This window comes from Bipolaris zeicola (genome assembly GCF_000523435.1).
Source record: "Bipolaris zeicola 26-R-13 unplaced genomic scaffold scaffold_77, whole genome shotgun sequence".
Classification (NCBI taxonomy): domain Eukaryota; kingdom Fungi; phylum Ascomycota; class Dothideomycetes; order Pleosporales; family Pleosporaceae; genus Bipolaris; species Bipolaris zeicola.
Genome location: NW_006912126.1, coordinates 95163 through 112335, shown reverse-complemented (window position 1 = coordinate 112335; position 17173 = coordinate 95163). Strand labels below are relative to the sequence as shown.

General features: G+C 51.7%; 6 protein-coding genes across 6 annotated transcripts; 3 read left to right on the top strand and 3 right to left on the bottom strand.

Moving 5' to 3' along the window:
* Positions 1–1019: 1019 nt before the first annotated feature.
* On the top strand, positions 1020–2415 carry COCCADRAFT_96527 (uncharacterized protein; the record flags this gene model as incomplete). The annotated part of the gene is made up of 2 exons (XM_007714282.1): positions 1020–1133; positions 1210–2415. Coding segments are annotated over 2 exons (1320 nt in total), but the record flags the coding sequence as incomplete, so codon positions are not given.
* Positions 2416–2897: 482 nt separating this feature from the next.
* COCCADRAFT_96621 (uncharacterized protein) lies at positions 2898–5801 on the top strand (the record flags this gene model as incomplete). The annotated part of the gene is made up of 6 exons (XM_007714281.1): positions 2898–3343; positions 3412–3444; positions 3502–4837; positions 4977–5139; positions 5260–5320; positions 5711–5801. The coding sequence occupies 6 exons, from the start codon at positions 2898–2900 to the stop codon at positions 5799–5801; spliced, it is 2130 nt and encodes a 709-aa protein (XP_007712471.1).
* Positions 5802–8805: 3004 nt separating this feature from the next.
* COCCADRAFT_36938 (uncharacterized protein) lies at positions 8806–11052 on the top strand (the record flags this gene model as incomplete). The annotated part of the gene is made up of 2 exons (XM_007714280.1): positions 8806–9393; positions 9442–11052. The coding sequence occupies 2 exons, from the start codon at positions 8806–8808 to the stop codon at positions 11050–11052; spliced, it is 2199 nt and encodes a 732-aa protein (XP_007712470.1).
* Positions 11053–11839: 787 nt separating this feature from the next.
* Positions 11840–13152, bottom strand: COCCADRAFT_96575 (uncharacterized protein; the record flags this gene model as incomplete). Its single annotated transcript, XM_007714279.1, has 3 exons — positions 11840–12265; positions 12325–12889; positions 12974–13152. The coding sequence occupies 3 exons, from the start codon at positions 13150–13152 to the stop codon at positions 11840–11842; spliced, it is 1170 nt and encodes a 389-aa protein (XP_007712469.1).
* Positions 13153–14158: 1006 nt separating this feature from the next.
* On the bottom strand, positions 14159–15228 carry COCCADRAFT_96553 (uncharacterized protein; the record flags this gene model as incomplete). Its single annotated transcript, XM_007714278.1, has 2 exons — positions 14159–14968; positions 15025–15228. The coding sequence occupies 2 exons, from the start codon at positions 15226–15228 to the stop codon at positions 14159–14161; spliced, it is 1014 nt and encodes a 337-aa protein (XP_007712468.1).
* A 436-nt stretch (positions 15229–15664) lies between these two features.
* COCCADRAFT_96516 (uncharacterized protein) lies at positions 15665–16882 on the bottom strand (the record flags this gene model as incomplete). Its single annotated transcript, XM_007714277.1, has 1 exon — positions 15665–16882. One exon carries the CDS (start codon positions 16880–16882, stop codon positions 15665–15667), a length of 1218 nt encoding a protein of 405 aa, XP_007712467.1.
* Between the last annotated feature and the right edge of the window lie 291 nt (positions 16883–17173).

Below are 17173 nucleotides of genomic sequence, written 5' to 3'. Positions count from 1 at the left end.
AAGTAAGTCGTACGAAGCATCTATAGCTAGTGTAGAGTAATTTAAGTTTTCGTACGTGGAGTTCGCGATGCCAAGAAAAAGTGGCACACTCGGTGGGGTGGCACTCTCGGTGGTGGAATACGTTAAGCATATTCGCATTCGTCCGATCTATTTTAAGGGTCTGGCCATCTTGGCATATTGTTCGCAGGGAAAAGGGGTTGATATCTTTCTACAAGAGCCATATGCTGGCTATGAAAGCCAGTCTCCACTAGCCGGACCGCTATGCCGCAGGATTCTGTAGGTGTGTAGATCATCAATACATTTCGTCTGTTACTAAATGGGTTGATAATGACGAAATGCTCAAGCAACACCATCACAGAAGCACATCCATCACAGCACAGCGGCCCAATAGCAGTTGGAAACTACTATCTGCGCATGAAATGCTTAATCAGCTCTTATCGCGAGCGCGTCTGGATGTACTGCGTAAGACAGACTCGATAACGGTGTTGCGTACGCTCTCGGGTAAATGCAAGGTCTTGTGCGGCTGGGTTACAGCTTTCAGCCCCCCTCGGCTGCAACACGAGACAATTGGTTGATCCACTTCAGGCGGACAGCAGGATGATGTCTCCTATACCTGTCAGCTTTGCATACAATGGGCACACCAAGCGTTGCCGATTCACTTGGATGGGATTGTAAGACATGATCTCACATTCAAAAAGACGCACGTTCCCATTGTACATTATTAAGATTTGGCAACAACATGATAGCTGAAAGTTGATGGTAAATCCATCGCCTTGAGCCAGGCTCCACCCGAGGTCCTACGCCCCACCTGCATGCACCCGTAGGCTGACACGGAAAATAGAAACGCGCTGTTCCTGGCCAGTAAGGATGTTGAATCTGCGCACAGCACTTTTCTTTTCAGCTCTGCAACCCCAATGCCTTTCCGCATCTCTTACACATAGGCAAAGGACATGGCTGGTTCGCTGCTTCAGCTCTCCTGCTGGAAACCATCTGTCCGACTCTTCCACGTTCTTTCCTGATTCCTGATGGCGTATTTCGAGATCAACATAACGCCTTTGCGCTTCAATAGCAAATGCATTACTTTTCCAGAATGGATCGCGTTGTTTACACTCTGTCTCGCACCACTGATAGCTGTACGTATTGCTCGATACATGTGTTTAAAAAAGAAAAACTTTGTCGGTAGACTAACACGACCGTCTCCCTTCGCAGCACGTGGCTTCAGGAGCACCTCCGATATCGTATCTCACGGACCGTCGACTCAGATGGTACGATCACATTTGCATTTACAATCCCACATCTATCATTTGGCGCTACGCTGCCATTACGGACCGGCGAATTCGTGCTATGAACTGGAGTCGGCAAGACTTTGCGGCTAGTAACGCGATATTCTGGACCTCGAACGGATGGGACGGTAGTGAACAAATGACCTCTGCTACTGCGCAGTACTGCTTGCGATATCCGGAAACTACGCACGCAAGGCCCCTTTCGTTGACAACCCTAAAGACTGTCATCACGACTCTGCAGGGAGTCTCAGCCCTTATGATTTTGATTGGAGCCATTTCTGGATCCTCGATGCTTTCAGGTCGTGTTGGATTCGGCGTCGATACGATATTCTTCCCGCTTGCGATTTTGGGACTATTGCGACTGTGCGCCGCCGCATGGTTGACAGACGACTACGTTTATCAGGATTATGGACAGCGGACAAACTCTACGTGGGAGATGACTTCGCAAAGTTCACAAAGGCCTGTCGATAAAGATGATGAGATTAATGTCCATGAATCTCGCACTGGACTAGATCCGCTACTAGTATCGAGGTTCCAATCCGCCGGCTTTAGGTCTCCTGGATCCTCGTGGGGCAGCCGTATATTCCGCTTCTTCTTTCTGGGCATACTTTGGGGGGTTTGGGTGTTGGCAGTTTTCTGCATTGCACCAAGTATCAGGGGCGGAGTGACCACCTATACCACTACTTCTTTCTTACTCAGCTTGTATTATTTCCTCTTCGCTACTGTAACCGCCGCCACTTTTACCTTGTTCTTCTTCCGAGGCAAGACGACAAACACCATATTACCGTGCATATCCAGCACGTGGTACAGGCTCTACACCATTTTATTCACGGGCCTTATGATCGGCCTTATTGTCATTGCGAGCATAGAAACAAATAAGACCGTCGACGGGAGTTATAGCAGCTGGGAACCAATGGAGGATCTTGGATGTTTGGACCCCATCAACTGGTGGTTGCTGGGGCCATCATCTCCAATAATGGGCTTTGCATCTAGGAAGGAGTTGGACGAAAAATGGCTGAGGCAGGATCAAAAAAGTTTACCAGTAGCGAGCATGAATGGGACTAACTCGTCTGCACCAGAGAAGTTTTGGTTGTACAATTTCACGGGTTACTGTGTGGAACTTATGTACTGATATGCCGCATATGTAATGGACAGGACTGGATGCTATGATACACCGGGTTGCACACTAGAAACCCATCAGCAATTTTTTTTAAATTCCCAAACATAGCTTGGTTAATAAATTGTAATAGGCGAGCTCTGGGGGACATGTTTTCGCCATCCGATAAATACTGGCTTTGCAAACCTCGCGCTCTTTATACCTCTGGAATAGCTAGGCTGAGATAGGCTAGCGCAGAACGCGACACTCAATGGGCAATGACGATGACGCGCTTCACACCATTCATTCTCCCATCCATACACACAATGCAAAGCTGTACTTGAAAACGATATACCAGTATCCCAGAGCAGTCTCTATAACCAGTTTGCAATTCACATAAAAGACATGCGCCAAAGTAACACTTGAACACACCAAATAAACTACCCCACCATATCCCACCCAGCGCCCGCCAAACCCACCACAACCAACCAAAACCATCCAAAAAGAAACAAAACAAAATGCCACAGCCAACCGACATCCCCTCGTTTGCGAGCACGCAACTGACGCTCCTCTCCGCCGAGCTCGAGGCCGAGCTCTCAGAAACCAACGAGCTCCTCACGTCGCACACGCCCTCAGCACTAGCGCGGGCAGGCCTCGCAATCCTAAACCTTAACATCACCTCTATACGCACAGGGTTGGGCGGCAAAACCGTGCTCGAGCTCGGACTCGACAGCGCAGTCGTAAACAAAGGCGCGGCCCCGGATATCCCTGAACACGGGATCCGTGTGGGGGATATTGTGGCGGTGCAGGAGCAGGTTGGGGCGAGTGCGAAGAAAGGGGAGAAGAGGGAGGCGGCGAAGAGGGGGGTCGAAGGCGTAGTGTTGAGGGTGAGACGGGAGAATGTTGAGGTTGTGCTGGATAAGGAGGAGGAGGATGGGGTAAACGGGGGTGGCAGGTTGTGGATGTGGGTTTTTACTGCTATTTTAAGACGAAGTTTTTGGACTCAATTGATGAGGCTGATGTGTGTTTTAGAGTCAAGTTGGCGAACGATGTCACATACAAGCGGTACGTTTCTATTGTTTTTGCCTTGGGTTCTGACGTGGATGCTTATGATGGGGTTAGGATGAACCAGACTATGAGCAGGCTACAGAAGCTAGGGGATCAGGACTATTCACCCTTCATGCGAGTGTTGTTTGGACAGGCGTCGCCATCTCCACTCCCAACGGATCTTAATGATCCTTCGAATCCACTACACAAACTCGAGTGGATCGATCCTTCCCTGAACGATAGTCAGAAAGAAGCGATTAGGTTCGCATTAGCCTCGAGAGAGGTTGCTCTCATTCACGGACCACCGGGCACAGGCAAGACGCATACGCTTATCGAGCTGATCTTGCAGTTACTCAAGCAAAAGCTACGTCTGCTAGTATGCGGTCCGTCCAACATATCGGTGGACAATATTGTCGAGCGGCTAGCCTCTCACAAGGTACCCATGGTGCGCTTGGGACATCCAGCGCGGCTACTGCCCTCAGTCCTCAGCCATTCTCTAGACGTACTCACACGGACTTCAGAAGCGGCTGCATTGGTAGAAGATGTGCGCAAAGAAATGGACGAAAAACAGGCATCGATTCGCAAGACGCGTAATGCAAAGGAGCGACGACAGATCTACACTGAGCTGAAAGAGCTGCGTCAAGAGTTCCGAGAGCGAGAAAAGGGATGCGTCAACAACCTGGTCATAGGTAGCAAGGTGGTGCTGGCCACGCTACACGGCGCAGGTGGATTCCACCTCAAGGGGCAAGAGTTTGACGTTGTTATTGTGGATGAGGCAAGTCAGGCGTTGGAAGCACAATGCTGGGTGCCGCTTCTGTGGACAAAGGCGAATAAACTAGTACTTGCAGGAGACCATCTCCAGCTTCCGCCTACGATCAAATCCCTGAACTCCAAGGAGTCCAAGACGGCCAAAAAGAGCAAGGACAAGAAGACCAAGGGTGCAGAGGATAATGCGGATAGATCCATGTTAAAGCAAGGAGAAGGTATAACACTGGAGACGACACTGTTCGATCGACTTCTGGCCTTGCACGGCCCGTCGATCAAGCGTATGCTAACGACGCAATACCGAATGCATGAGAAGATCATGCGCTTTCCGTCCGACGAACTTTACGATTCGAAACTTGTGGCTGCAGATTTTGTCAAGGCGCGACTACTCAAGGACCTAAAGTACGAGGTGCAAGAGACAGAAGACACTACGGAGCCGCTCGTCTTCTGGGATACCCAAGGCGGAGATTTTCCCGAAAAGGTCGAAGACGAAGGCGTGATTGGGAAAGGTGGCAAAGGTATGAGTCTTGGCGATAGCAAGTCTAACGAGGCCGAGGCGGCACTGGTTCGAATGCACGTCAGAAATCTGGTGGGTGCCGGCGTAAAGCCCGAGGATATTGCAGTTGTTACGCCATACAATGCGCAGGTAGGTATCGTTCGTCCGTCCGCTTTCCCCCTTGTAGCGATTTGTTGCAGACGGGAAAAAGTGCCACCGACTCCACAATTGCTCGGGCACCATAGGCAGGGACAAGCAGGAATAGTCAAGTGGATGCTGACGTGACTAGCTCGCATTGCTTGGTGGAATGCTCAAAGAAGAGTATCCTAGCATGGAGCTGGGATCCGTTGATGGGTTTCAAGGCAGAGAGAAAGAAGCTGTCATTGTCAGCACGGTGCGGAGCAATGCAGAGCATGAAGTTGGCTTCCTGGGCGAAAAGAGACGACTCAACGGTAAGTCAAGACTCGTATTGCAACAATGTCAGGCCATGTTTTCAATATGGCACGCATGAAGAATGGCAGCTGCAGAGGGCCTCTGTGGTGATGATGTGCTAATGAGGATTACCGGATTAGTGGCCATGACACGCCCAAAGCGGCATCTCTGTGTGATTGGAGATTCGGAGACAATGAGCAAGTAAGTGCGCACATGTGGATTGCCGAATCCATGGTCCCGGCAGCCCACTTTCTTCCAGTTTGTCCTTTGCGGCCTCGTCATCCAACGTCTTTTTGAGGGTCCTGAAACCTGAGGCTGTGTGCATGCGCTGCGTCCCGAGTGCGAAGTGCAGCGGCAGTCCGAGCGGGTCCCCCAAAAGATGAAACTGCCGTGATACACGCTCCCCTGTGTTGTCACAAGCAGCATATCCACCCACCCGTCCCTTGCCCTGTCATGGATTACATCCCAGGCCGTCGGAACACGATTTTGATGCTCCAAGGGTGCGGATGACAGTTTGGTCGTCGTCATTGTACAAAAGCGAGTTTCAAAAGGGAACATGAGTTTGCTAACGTGTATTTACTTTGTGTACAGGGGTTCAAAGTTCCTCAAAGCGTGGATGCAGCATCTGGAAGATCACGCTGATCTTAGGTACGCCAATGTGACGGAGGTATACGGCGATTAAGTGTAGGTAATATCACAAACGGGACGACGGGGAGATAAGTGCTCTCGGTCAGCAACCAAAAAAAAGGGCTGTAACATGGCTGTTGCCGTTGTGAGCGATATTTCCGGTGATGAATTATTCCGGATCGACAGGCGAGCAAGACGGCATCACAAACAAGCGCTGTTAGAAAAGTGTGCGGTTATCGTGAAAGGGTAGTGCGTGTGGGACAGAGTAGGTGGTGGGGGTGGGGAAGAAAGGGCCAGACATGGGGGGGGTTCGTGTGGGTTATTATTGGCTAGGGGGGCCCAAGCGCTGTGGCGGCCACGACTCTTGGTATAGTTTGGTTCAGCGGTGGTACCGAAGCCACTACAGGCGATTGTGCGGTAGGCCCATGACTCTAGCTGCAGTAGTTCAGCGTCAAAAAAGGCGAAGGAAGGCTGAGGAGTGCGCAGAGAGGAACACCAAGCTGGACAATACGAACCCCACTGCAGTGAGACGGCACCAATTGCTCTCTATATGAGGTACAGTAAGTATGTATATGTACTTAGGCTGCGCGCTTATAGTGTGGGAACCGTCGGCACTCTCGGCATAGGTATGGGTAAGTAAGTAAGTAGAAGGACGGCGGACAGGGATCGTATGTTGCAAGCACAGGCCCCCCCGCCCGGGGGAACGCTGAGACGAGAGAAGAAGGGGGAAAAAAGAAAAGAGAAAAAAAGAGAGCAAATCGAGACAAACGCGTGTGGAAAGAATACGAGTAATGTTGCTTCTCGGTGACGCCGCCACCGAACTCTCCGTATATGCCGGAAAAGGCGTGTGATGAGCGGGTTCGAAAGGGTTTCCACAGGCCAAGGGTTGTAGCGAGTCGTGAAAATCAATAGAATCCAATACAATGGCGCAGCGCGGCTAAGACCGAAGAGAAAAAACCCCCCCCCCAAGACAAAAGCCCGCGGGCAAAATGCAAAGAGAGAGAGAGAGAAGCGAACGAGGTACGAGACGAAGAGGGGGGACAAGAAGAGAGTTCAAGTCAACGGCTGCGCCAGGGCTCTGCCACGTTGCAAGGTCTTCCCCTCCCTCCCCTCTCCCTTCAGGGCAGGCAAGTAGAAAAGAAGGATTAGAGTGGTTAATGCAATGATGCGAGGCGCGATCATAAAGTCTGTCTTGTTTTGTTGCTGAGGCTTAACTACTGGAGCTTCTTTACATGGGCGCCAAGGATGCAGTAGAGCAGGTTGTACCAAACAAAGTCACGATAGACGGTAAGTAATGTATGGGCCTTTGCGTGCTTGCAGGCTTGCGGCGGGCGGGGGTGTGCGTGTGCGTGTGTGTGTGTGTGTGTGGGTGGGTTCGTACACTTTACGCTCTTGTTGCGCCAAAGAAGAAGCGGTTCGCGGGTCCCAAAGTGTCAGCGTGTTCGTTTGGGGGGGGGGGGGGCTCAGATGGGGTTTAGCGCTGTACCCCTTCTCAAACACGTTAATGCACATGTGGGAAAGACCAGGGGGGGTTGAAGGTGTGAAGGGATATGGAGCGTTGGGGGTTTTTTTTCCGGAGTTAAGAGGAGCGAGGAAGTGTGGCCGATGGGGGGTTCTGAATGTCTTGATTGAGGACGCGGGACATGGACAGGCGAGTCGTGGGCGGGTTTGAAGCGTGAGGGTAGATGGTGAGGGAGTTTGTTGGCGAAGGGGTGTGGGTCGGGAGGAGAAAGTAGGTACATGGAGAGTATGCACCTAGAGAGTGGCCAGCGCTTGTTCTTGTGTTCTGGCTTTGTTCGGGAAACGGGGGGGTAAAGTAATAGTCGGGTGTAAGTTGGTGGTAAGTATGGGAGTAAAGTAGTGGGTATTTGGTGTAGTTGCGGGGTTTGGCGCGTACAGGCAGACAGGCAAGGCCAGACAGAGGGCAACGAGCGAAGACGTGTGGTCGATGGGTGGCCGGGATGTTGGTGCAGACGCAGTGCAAGGAACAGGGTGGAGAGAGAGAGAGAGAGGAATGAATGGATGCCCCCCCAAGGCCGACGTTTCAGATGGACAGCGGCAGAGGGCAGAGCGGGCGCGTGCATGGCACCGGATTTATCGATTGCAGGCTCGCCTGGTCGGAGGTGCAGGTGGCATACACGAACCATGGCCAGACAGGCGCAACAACGACCATGCAGGCCTGTGTCGAGTGCATGTGTTGGCGACCAGCTGTCTTGTCTTGCCATGCTTCCATGCTCCATGCTTCCATGCCGCTCACAGAGTAAGTAGCCACCGTCAACGCCCCGTTTATTGGCCTATGCCTGCTTTGCCGGCCATACTGCTTGATTCGCAACGACGCCATTTCCTTAATAGCCTTCCAGCCTGCCCGCACCCGCCATGCCCGCCATGCCCGCCCTCCGACAAACCCTCCCCACTCTACACAACACACCCTGGTCCGAGTAGGTCCACCACCGTCGCTCTCTTTGATACATAGGCCCTCCACGCGCCCCTCCCATCCCGACCCCGTCATCCTCTTTTGCCCTCCTCCAAGCCTCGAAACCCGGCCCTCGGTGGCTCGATACGCCCCATTGCTCGCTTGCTTGTCTGCTTGCTTGCTTGCCTGCCTACCTACCTACCTGCTTGCTTGCCTGGCCTGCCTGCTTGTTTCGTTTAACCTCGTCGCTCCTTCCATCTATCCACCCACCCACCCATACATACATACCCTCGGCTTGGCCTTCCTTCACCCTCGCCCATCCCTCTTCTTTAATTCCTCCGGCCACCTTTATTTTGGTTCCTATTTGCTTTTTCTGCTTTTCATTCCCACCCCCCGAGGAACAAACCCACAAATTCCTTCTGCCGCGCTTGCCCCTTCCACAACCCTTCTCGAATGCACATCACCTTGCATATTTGGTGATGGTTGCTGGAAGAGCCACTACTTGAACTGAGGCACCCCTGTCGCAGTTGTCCAGACTGCAATTTCCAGAGGCGGTCCGCCCGACGTCCACCCCACTCGACGATTGCTCATCTACAATCGCCGCCCCATCCACATGCTCCAGCGAGAAGGCTTCGTCGTCGCCGATATGAGTCCTTCGGCACCCTCGCCTGCGCTGTTGCGCCGGGCCAGCTGGAAGGCTGAAGCGATCCGAAGAGGCAACTTGAAGATCAGCGGTCCAATCCCCATCACCGAGGATATGCCGCTTAATGACGAGGAAGAGAAGAGATTTGCTGAAAACGGGACCTTGAGTGATCCTCCGCAACTGCCAGTCGCTCCGCTGGAAGAGCAGCGCCAACAGTCGGCGACTCCCCCAAGACCGGCGCATCCTGCCCCGGCTGTTCCAGACCATCCAATGCCATTGCGATCAAATCTCGTAGCAGACCAGCCGCAGCAAGAAGAAGAACCGCGCGACCATGCTCCGTTACGATCGCCGCGCAATCTGCAACCCATTAGCATTGTCCAGCGCGATAGCATGGTCCCATCCAGCATAGCCCCGTCTCCATCGCCTTTCCGGTCAACGCCCGAAAGTGCAGCAGCAAAGGCGACGCAAAGAAAGCGCAAGAGTGGACTCAGGAATGTCTTTCGCAAAATGTTCGGCAAAAAGACGGCCGAACCAGAGCATCAGCAGCAACAGGATGAGACCACCCGCCGTGGTCATAGCTATCATAATAGCGTAAGTAATCTGTGCAATACGCGACACCTTATTTCTAACACGATATAGGATCCGGGCTTGCTAAGATCGACACCACCAATAGAACAACGGCCAACACCGTCACCAGTTGGACCGCGGATATCTGATTTGCCCGTCAAGGAGCTGGAGCCATTGCACCCCTTGGGCCAGCACCTGCCGTACCCAATGAACGTGAATGCGCCGCCAGCAAGTCCACCGGATGAGTATCTCACTTTTGATGTCAATCGGCCGGGGCGCCGAAGAGCTACGCTTCCCAATGTGCCAGGCCTAGTAGTCCAGCGTCACAGCCTGGACGAGTCGCGACCAAAGCTGGCGCCTTGGCAAGAGCGAATCGAGGACGGCAACATGTCTCCTTCTCGAATTGGTATTGCACTGTCCAGTCCCTCGCACGGCACGTCGAGACCCAACAAGCGGAGGTCACGCAGTGCAGATGCTCTTCGTGACATGGCCAAGGACCTTGCTTCGACCGAGAGGAGACGCAGCGCCGAAATCAAGTACTGGCGGGAGAGCAACATGTCTGGCAGTGTTTACAGTCGGCCGGCAACAGCAAGGACGGTGGAGACGTTCCGCAGCGTACAGATGCAGGAGCCAATGATCCGGGAGCCAGAGGCGGAATCATACAACGAAATGAGCGCCACGCTTGTGCAAGCGGATGATCCGCAAACACCCACGTCAGCAGGGCTTGACCGGTCAAAAGAGGACGAAAAGGAAGGAGACGTCTACGCGACCGTTTCTGATTTCAATTTCGGTAATTTGAAGAACGGCCGAGAGTCCGGGCCGGTGCCGGCAGAACCACAGCCAGAACCGGCACGACATGTCGAACCTGTCTCTCAAGCCGGTGGCCAAGAAATCTCACCGGTAGCACCTCTTCCGGCGCCAAATCCGAATCGACTATCAATGGAAGAGCGGCTCATGCATCTTGAAAACCAATACTCCAATCTCGAAACACTAACTCGCCGCCTTTCATCCCGAAACAATAGACAGACTATTATACTTGAAAACGCACCCCGGAGCCTTCGCTCAAGAGACCGAAGCACTTCCGTCTCTGCCTCACGGTCTCACTCACGCTCTGCGCCGAGCATCCATCAAGAGCCTTCTCATCTTCGTCATCAGAGCACCAGCAGCGAGTACGTAGAAGAGCCTGTGCATGCGCCGAGCTCTCCTACCTCAACTCTCCCAGTCGCTAGTAGCAATGAACAAGCCAAGGCGCTGAAAGACATGCGTGCAGTGTTGGAAGTTGAGCGCAACGCGCGAATCGCACTCGAGCACCGTGTCCACGCACTTCAGATTGAAGTATCAAACCTGCAAGCTCTAGTAAACAAGCTCGTCGCCGGCAGTGGGGCGACATACCCCACGCCTTCGCCAGACATGCTCATTATGACTTCTGAAGATAAGCAGCGCGTGAGCTGTTCTACACCACGCGCCATGGCACACAACCAGAGTACCTACTACTCCCAGCACCAGCGACCACACGACTGGAGACATGACTCTGAGAGCATGTACTCTGATGACTTGGTCCTTGAGTCTTCTGGCACAGGAGAGGCCGCATCGCCTGATGAGTGGGCAACGCCCAAGGAAGAAGGATTCTCCAATAGTGGCTTCTTCCATACTCGTGACGATGGCATGAAAGAGTACTCATGAGCTGTTGTTTCGTTTCGTTTCTTTTTTTCCCTTCGCTACTTCTTTTCTTTGACCCATTTTCCTTTTCTTGTTTGTTCTTTTGACAAGCGATTGCATAAATGCGAGATTGCAGTTTGGATGGTGATAAAAATCATGTTTTCGACTAAGATACCCCCACCGCAAGCATTTACACTGGCGGACGCGCACTGCACTGCGCGTGCTTTCTTTTCTATGTTATAGTTTTTTTTGAGCAGCTTGATTGAAGGAGAGTTTTGTTTGAAGCTTGTTGTTGCATCTTGGTGATTTTGCTTGGATGTCTTGGGAATGTTGTGTGTGCGTGTGCGTGTGTGTGTTTGATGATTGAGGTTCGAGTCGGTGATGCCTATGCATTACGTGGTAATTAATTGGTCCTTTAGTTATGGGACATTTTAGAACTAGAGGATTAGGGAAATGGATACTTTATACGTTATACGGATTGCAGAAGATGACAAGTAGTGACTTTTTGTAATGAGTAGAATGATTGGCTTGTAAAGCAAGCATGCCGCATTGGCAAAGTTCCGTTCGGCGTGGGCGGCTGCTTTACTTTGTGGTTCTTACTTGTAACTTTTCATCATCTCACATCACGTGAGCCCAGCAACTCAACCATCTTCTTTAAAAGCAAAAATTCATACACATTACTCATTAGTTATCTTACAATTCTCGCTCGTACGCTTGCAAAATCAAACAAAGGAAAAAAAAGTCCTAGATCGGCCAATTTGACACCCTAATCGTTCACTCCTCTCCTCCCGTTTCCCATCTCTCACCAACTTTAAACACTAACATGCGGCACATACGCCGGCTCCCTCCTCTCAACCCCGTTGGAATCCACAAACGTCGACCTACCCTCACCAGTCGGAGTTCCGTTTACATTGTTAGAAATGTAATGTCTATCCGCCATGACACTATCCCTATTTCCCGCAACACTCTCACTGTACCTCACCTCCTTACCTACATACTGCACCTCATCTTTGCGTCCAAAGCTCTTTGCACCGAGTAGGAGTAGAGCAAGGATAGCGAGATCGCAGAGCTGACCGAATATAATAAAGAGGAAAGCCAGCGCCTCCATAGTGCGACGCGACCATCCCCGCGAGTCGCGATAGAGAATAATAAGTTGAGCAATAGAAAAAGCATTGCGGAGCCAAACCAAGGGCGTGACAAGCATCACAACCCGCGTAAGCGGTGATTGAAACTTATTCTGTTTCCCCATTAGCATCTCGTCTTCCTTGCACAAATAAAAGGTAAGCAAGAACTTACACCAGGAACCCCATGCTTCCTAATCCCCACCCAGCACAAAATCGCCTCAAGCGTCACACTCGTCGACGCAGCAATGACAACAGACACGTACGTAACATACAAGGTGCGAACCACATAATCCGCCCCGATGAGCGTAGGATACGGCAACACAGCCTTCCCACTGCCCCTCCGCCACAGCCCCAACGACCAACTCGCAAGCCCCAACGCCAAAATCGCCAGCAGCCAAAAGCCATTCAGCAGCATACTCGCGAAGCCTGGTTCGCGCAGCTGCGAGGCGTTGCTGTGGACGTGGTTGGCGTAGATCCAGATTGCGCCGATGATGCTGGCGTTGAGGAGGATGGTGGCGAGTTGGTAGAGGAAGGAGAGGATGGAGATGGCGCGCGTGTAGCGCGTGTCTGGCACGGTGGTTGGGGTGCCCGGGTAGTGCGGGTAGGCGTAGGCGGAGGTGATGTAGGAGGGGGAGGTGGAGGGGCGGGATTGAAGGGCTACGGTTGCGGATTGTGCGGCGTAGGCGAGGCTGAGACAGAAGAGGCCGGTTAGGACGAAGAGGTGGGTGCTGGTGGCGCTGGGGGAAGAGAGTAGTGTTAGTATAGGGGGTATGTGGGGATGGGGTTGGATGGGGGAGAGGGAGGAGGAGGAGGGGAATTACCTGTGTCTCTTGCCGGTGGACTGCCATACTTTCATCGTCCGTGGTTGGCCCCGTCCACGGGTCATCTGCTTAGCGAAGAGTGCGAGACCAGCGAGGAAGAGCAGAAACGAAACGCAAGCTGTGATGACATGGAGGGAGAAGATGCCCTTGACGGCACTCGACGCATTCGTTATACCCATCTTTGTCCCAACACGATTCAATCAAAGTAACCAGTGTCGGCGTTAGTAGTTATTTTAAAAAAAAGAGTCAACGTCTCAGTATATTTATATCAAAAAGTCGTGTCTCTTGTCTTTTTAAACTGAGATATAACAAGTTCAAGATAAACGACCTCCCCCCCCCTTCCCTCTTGTATACCACGACCACCCCAAACTATGCCGTCACACACTCGACTTCCCAGCCTAGTTACCATCATGACGAACCGCGCCCCTTCAACAAAGTGACGTCCCTTAGCCAGAACAAAAGACGTGTGCCATGGAACCTCCACATCTGGAAGCCCGCCGCGGCCGCCGCCAACTTCCCCCCGTTAGCCACACACGACAACCCACCTTTGCCTAGCCCACCTTAACCACCTTACCTACGCCGGCGCAACATGGGGGCCAGCAAATAAGCCACGCCCGGCGCCACTTTCCATGGCATATGTCTTGAGGCTGTTCGCTTTTTTTTTGTTGTTGCTGGATCAAGTGACGTTGAGCGTGGCCGGCCGTGTTGCGCGGAGCCCAGCGGGATGACGTCGACTATTCTTCGACGCCAACGAAAAAAAAAGTAATGACAACGACTGACCGACCAACTATCCAACTACTACTTACTTCCTTGCATATCGTCGGGAGTGGAGCGGGCGGAGATTGGACCGGTGGTCTTGGAAAGTGAAGATCTAAGCGTGAAAGAAAGCGGTGGTGCTTGGTGCATTGGGTGGTTTGTCAGGGATTGAAGAGGGAGATCGGCGCTAGGATTTGAGATCTGAGGGCGCTGATCGGGGTGCAGCGGGGGGACTAGGGAGGGATCGACGGGGCTGGGCGATGAGGAATATAGGCTGCAAGGTACGTAAAAAGTGCGTGCGTTGGGGTATATGACTTGGAAGTAGACTTTTCCTTGCAGTGATCATTTCTGGTTTGAGAAGGAAGAGGGGATTTGTCATTCAATTCAATTCGGTGCATAAGCAACAACGCCAACTTTCGAATCGATCAATTAATCGCTCTTGCCTACCCCGACGACTCGTCCACTTCCTCTTAAACCGAGTTCTTCGGGGCTTAGGAAGCGGCGTGCGGCTTCGACGTCCTTGGCTGTTCCACCGCTGCTACTACTACTCTTATTCTTCTTGCCGTGCTGTGCGATTTCGTAGTCATTCTCATTCCACCAGCCGCAACCAAAGATGACGAAGAGACAGATTAGGACAAACAGGGCGATGACTGCGAATACAAAGACGAAGAGTGCCCAGACGCCTGAGCTGATGTAGTTGACAAAGGACTCGGAGGCTGAGTTGACGATGTGTGTCGCTGTGCCCTTTTTACCATTGGCATCCCAATCATGGAACCACATTGAGACTTTTCGCGGGCCTTTGGCGCCTCTAGTCCGCGGGGGTGGTCTTTCAATCAAGTGGACCTTGACAATCTCGTAGGCGCCAGCTGGATCACCTGGAGAAAGCAATGGTCGCTGCATCAACACCAGCTCAACGATCTTCTGCTCTTTCCTGTCCAAAAAGACGGTTAGAGGGGGCGAGGTAAGATCGGTCCATAATTCCATGATGTCGAATTGGAAAAGTAGGGCTTTGGGCTCATCCTTGACACGGGCCAGCGTGTACGAATAAGATACGCCAAAGTAGCTGCCGCCGAGATTGTCGAGCTGGTTTGAGGAAATGAGCGTGGCCAAGTCATCAGTGGATATGTCTTCCAGCACTTGATTGGCGTAGATGCGCGGGAGAATCTTGTTGTTTGTTAATAGTGCGGCGTTGTTGATGTTTAGTTGGGCTGAGTCGTAGGGCAGGGATATGTTCAAGAGCTGTAAAAATCATCAGCATATTTATTTAGAAAATCAAAATGTGGTGATGACGGTACCAGAGCATTTGCATCTTTTCTTTGCGTCCATGGTGCATCATTGCCTTTCGATGTGTCTTGGTACAAGAATGGACACTCCACGCAAGGAACCTTGGCGATTACGTTGTAGCCTTCGGCCACAGTCGTAATTTCCGGCGCGACTTCTGCGTTGGCAAATGTAAAGTATGCGATGGCCGAGGCCAATGATGCTATTCGTAATTTCATGTTTGCAGGTGCGAATAGCAAGGCAGGAAAATAGACTATCTTGACACGTTGGTGGTGGTGTGGCGCGTAAGTCAGCTGCGGCGGGTGGGGGCGGCATCAGTTATGTATCATGTGAAGCCGCGACTTAGCGTGTTTGGGATACAAGGTGCTTTACTCTATTTTACTTTTTGGGAAAATATTGTGGGCAGACCGCAATGAAATTTTCCAGAACGCCCTATCTACATCAAAATCATCAAAATCAATCCTCTCTTCAATTTTCGTGATGTTGCCAAATTTTTCGTCGCGCCGTTGAAATCCCACAAGTTTACCTCTCTAATCATACCGTCATGAAATCAACTATTAAAATATGAAAACATGCCAGGAACTCCCTTGCGATGCAACCAATATTAGTGTTTACCATGAATGGTTCTAGATTTCGTCATTCACCATCTCCGACTTATTCATCTCCACCTTCTCTGACCCCATGCTGACTCATCAACATTGCCATGCTCTCGTTATCGTCGCAACCATTGGACAGATCGGAATATGCTTCGTTGGATGTATTTGCTGCTGTGATTTCTTCATCTTTCAACTCTTCATTCATACTGTTTGACTCTTCTTCACACTCCATCGTCCCAGTCAAGACCTCCCGTATCGTTTTGCAACTCCGAAGCGCCTCAACACCTCCGCTCCTGCCCAAGTGTTCTTCGATATCAACCAGCTTCTTCAACATACGCTCTCGGTTTGATACAAAAGCGTGTGGTTGAAGCCTAGGATCAATACTTCCGTGGTTAGTGACGGCAAGGGCTCCGATTTCGATAATCTGCTGGCTTCTCGCAAGTTCTTCGGGGCGCGACATTTGTCGAAAGACAAGACCCTCCGGAAATGAAGGAAAAAATGGATTGTTGTTTTCTATGCTGTGGTTCTGATGAGTGGTGTTGGTGTCGCAGTCGGTGTCCTCTCCTGCGTTCAAGGGTGTTCCAATCGGGGTTGGCAACATACCGCCTACCAATGGGCTAGACTGCAGCGAGTATGGCATGCTCGTAGGCTTCATCGGCCTGCCTCGAGCTGGGGGGCTTTGGCATGAACCTCTTCCATAGTGCGAGTGCTGATCTCTCCCTCGGAGTTCCTCTGGTATAGTTCTGGAACGTGGTGCTTGGAGACGGATGAAGGTCGGATTTGGTATACTTGCAGCTACGACTCGGTCCATGTCTCCATGACTGAGTGATCGTCGGCGACTGCCAGGCTGCCCAAACTGTGTTGAATAGAGGTGGGCATTGTTTGTCTGTGATCTGACGGGAAAAGGCCTCGAATTGAAGACGGACAGAGGTATACCCGCTTCGTAAGATTGAAAAGTTTCGAATGGGTAAGGATGTGGTTTGTCCGGTTCTGGAGTCGGATACGTTAATGAGTGCCGATTAGAGCCGCGATTTGAAGGCTCAGGTGTCGATATGATGGAAGAGCTTGATGAGTCGACAGATACTAGTGAGATATCTCCGTATGGGAAATCAGTGCCGTCAAACACTTCGCTATTGTTCGACGAGAAGATGGCTCCATCCGAACCACCGGGGCCAAATAATTCCTCGAAGTCGGCCTGTGAGAATTGATCCTGATCTGAAGACGAAAGAAACGGATCTTCAGTGGCTCCATCGAATGGCGTGCTTGGCCGAGACATTATGCTGTATACTAATTTATCACAATAGCCTCGGAGCGGTCGAGAGAGCGTATGATCGATTGTGGCACAGAGCTCTATAATTGCGGGAAGGATGTTGCACAGAATATGGAAAGCCGCGTGATCGACGTCCAGATATAGTCGTCAAGCTGTTTATGGGCTGGCCTGGGCTAAGACATATAGCTAAAGAGAGCTTGGTAGACTTGTTGACCGCACTGCGGTGAGCGAATCAGCGAATAGCTGCTTGGTGCATGGCTCAGGGCAAACACCTTTGAGCTGTGGAACAGCCAGTGC